Source organism: Portunus trituberculatus, chromosome 25 (genome assembly GCF_017591435.1).
Source record: "Portunus trituberculatus isolate SZX2019 chromosome 25, ASM1759143v1, whole genome shotgun sequence".
Taxonomy (NCBI): domain Eukaryota; kingdom Metazoa; phylum Arthropoda; class Malacostraca; order Decapoda; family Portunidae; genus Portunus; species Portunus trituberculatus.
Window position 1 is genome coordinate 3,575,001 of NC_059279.1, and position 2,500 is coordinate 3,577,500.

The following is a 2,500-nucleotide window of genomic DNA, read 5'->3' on the forward strand; positions in this document are numbered from 1 at the left end:
GGTGGGAGGAAAGAGGAGAGGAAGAGGGAAGAGGAAAGAAGAGGAAAGGGAAACTATATTGAATGGTCGTTTGTATCCTGCACAGAGTCAAGAACTGAGCAATCGATTCACACACACACACACACACACACACACACACACACACACACACACACACACACACACACACACACACACACACACACACACACACACACACACACACACACATATCCTGTCCTCTTTTACCTGTCATTCCTGCACCTGTCTTTATATCCTTTCCCTGTCCACCTGTAAAGGAACATAAGGTAAAGAAGACCAAAATAATGCATCACCTGCGTACCTGACAATTACTAAGGACACGTGTATTCTCACCTGCACGAGTACGGCAATGGCCACCACGCCGTACACTTGACTGGCTGCCTGGGTGAAGTTTCGGTAAAGCTGCGCGTTGTAACCGTACACTTGGAGCTGCGAGAGAGAGAGAGAGAGAGAGAGAGAGAGAGAGAGATAGAGAGAGGGAGAGGAGGTTAAGATGTAGTACTGCGTGTGTTAGTGAGTATTTTTATCTATAGTGTTATAAAGTGGCTAAACAACACTACCTCGTAGTGGGTGTGTTGAATATTAAGAGAAGAAAGAAAGGGAAAATAAGATCAACGCCCAAGGTGAAGTGGTGGAAAATGAAAGATGAAGATTTGAAAGTTCAGTTCCAGCGAAAGGTTGAAGGATGTTGTGGAGGACTGGTGGAATCACAATGCTCAATTAGTTCTACAAGCAGGAGAAGAAATATTTGGTATGACATCAGGAAGAGGACCTCCAAATGATAAGGAAACGTGGTGGTGGAATGAGGAAGTAGCAGAATGCATCAGAAGGAAGAAAAATGCCAAGAAAGCCTACTATGTGGATAGAACTGAAGGAAATAAAGAAAGACTCAAGGTTGCAAATAAAGAAGCAAAGAAAGCAGTGGCTGTAGCAAAGGCGGTGGTTAGAGAGGAAATATATGAAGACTTAGAATCAGAAGAAGGACAGAAAAAAAATCTATAGAATTGCTAAATCAAGAAACAAGAAGACAAAAGATCAAACCCACATAAAACATATGAGAGATAGGAATGGTACAGTGCTGCATGAAGAGGTCCAGATTAAGAAAAGATGGAAAGCGTATTTTGACAACCTGCTAAATGAGGAAAATCCCAGAATACTAGTGGGTGAGGGAACACCAACTGAAAGAGTGACGGAAAGTATCAACCGAGCTGAAGTGGGACAAGCTTTGAAAATTATGAAAAAAGAATAAAGCGGTAGGGCCAGATAACATCCCGATAGAAGTGTGGCAGTGCCTCGGTGAACCGGGGATTGATATTATGTGGGACCTCATGAAAAAAGATCTATGAGCAGGAGAAGATCCCATCTCAATGGAGGAAGAGTGTCATCATCCCCATTTACAAAGAAAAAGGAGACATCCAGGAGTGCTCAAACTACAGAGGAATCAAGCTCCTGTCACATACAATGAAATTATATGAAAGGATTATAGGAAGAAGGATTGCAGTTGAAACAGAAGTGAGTGAAAATCAGTTTGGCTTTATCGAAGGTAGACAGACGTCGGATGCAATATTTGCCCTGAAACAGACCATGGAAAAATACAGAGAGAACCAGCGGGAACTACATATTGCTTTCATAGACCTTGAGAAAGCATATGATCGTGTCCCAAGGTCAGAGGTTTGGAGATGTATGAGGGAGAAAGGTGTTAGTGAAAAATATGTGAGGCTGGTGCAAGATATGTACAGGGATGTGACATCGCATGTTGCTAGCTGCGTTGGGGCTACGGAAGGATTTACCATCAGAGTTGGACTACATCAGGGATCGGCTCTTAGCCCTTATCTTTTTTATCTAATTATGGATGTCTTAAGCGAAGACGTGAGAAGAGAAGCACCATGGACAATGGTATTTGCTGATGATATCGTTCTGGTAAGTGAGACAAAAGCTGATCTGCGGGGGGAACTTTCGAGATGGAAAGGTGCACTAGAGGATAGAGGTTTGAAGATTAGTAGAAGCAAGACCGAGTACCTACCCTTTAATGCGGTAGATGGTGGAGATGATATGAGTATAGATGGGAAGCCATTAAGAAAGTTACTGCCTTCCGATATCTTGGATCGCATGTAACTATGGACGGTGAACTAGATGTAGAAATAAACCATCGGATTCAGTGTGGATGGAATTCCTGGCGAAAAATGTCAGGGGTTCTATGTGACAGAAAATTAAGTGCAAGACTGAAAGGTAAAGTTTACAAAGCAGCAGTAAGGCCTGCAATGATGTATGGAAGTGAAACTTGGGCTATGAAGGAGGTACATGAAAAGAAGGTTGATGTAGCAGAAATGAGAATGTTAAGATGGATGTGCGGTGTGACAAGAAAAGATAAGATCCAGAACGAGTTGATAAGAGGCACAGTGAAAGTTGCAGAGATAAGTTCAAAGATGCAAGAAAGAACGTTAAATTGCTACGGGCAGGTAATGAGAAGAGATGAAAA

The 2,500-nt window shown here is 42.5% G+C and overlaps 1 protein-coding gene across 1 annotated transcript in view; it reads right to left on the bottom strand.

Annotated features, from left to right (window-relative positions):
• LOC123508806 (carbonic anhydrase-related protein 10-like) overlaps positions 1-2,500 on the bottom strand; it is a 209,147-nt gene that overhangs the window by 16,088 nt on the left and 190,559 nt on the right. Inside the window, exon 6 of the mRNA XM_045262722.1 lies at positions 355-450. Coding sequence (XP_045118657.1) covers positions 355-450 — 96 coding nt within the window. The remainder of the gene's footprint in view (positions 1-354; positions 451-2,500) is intronic.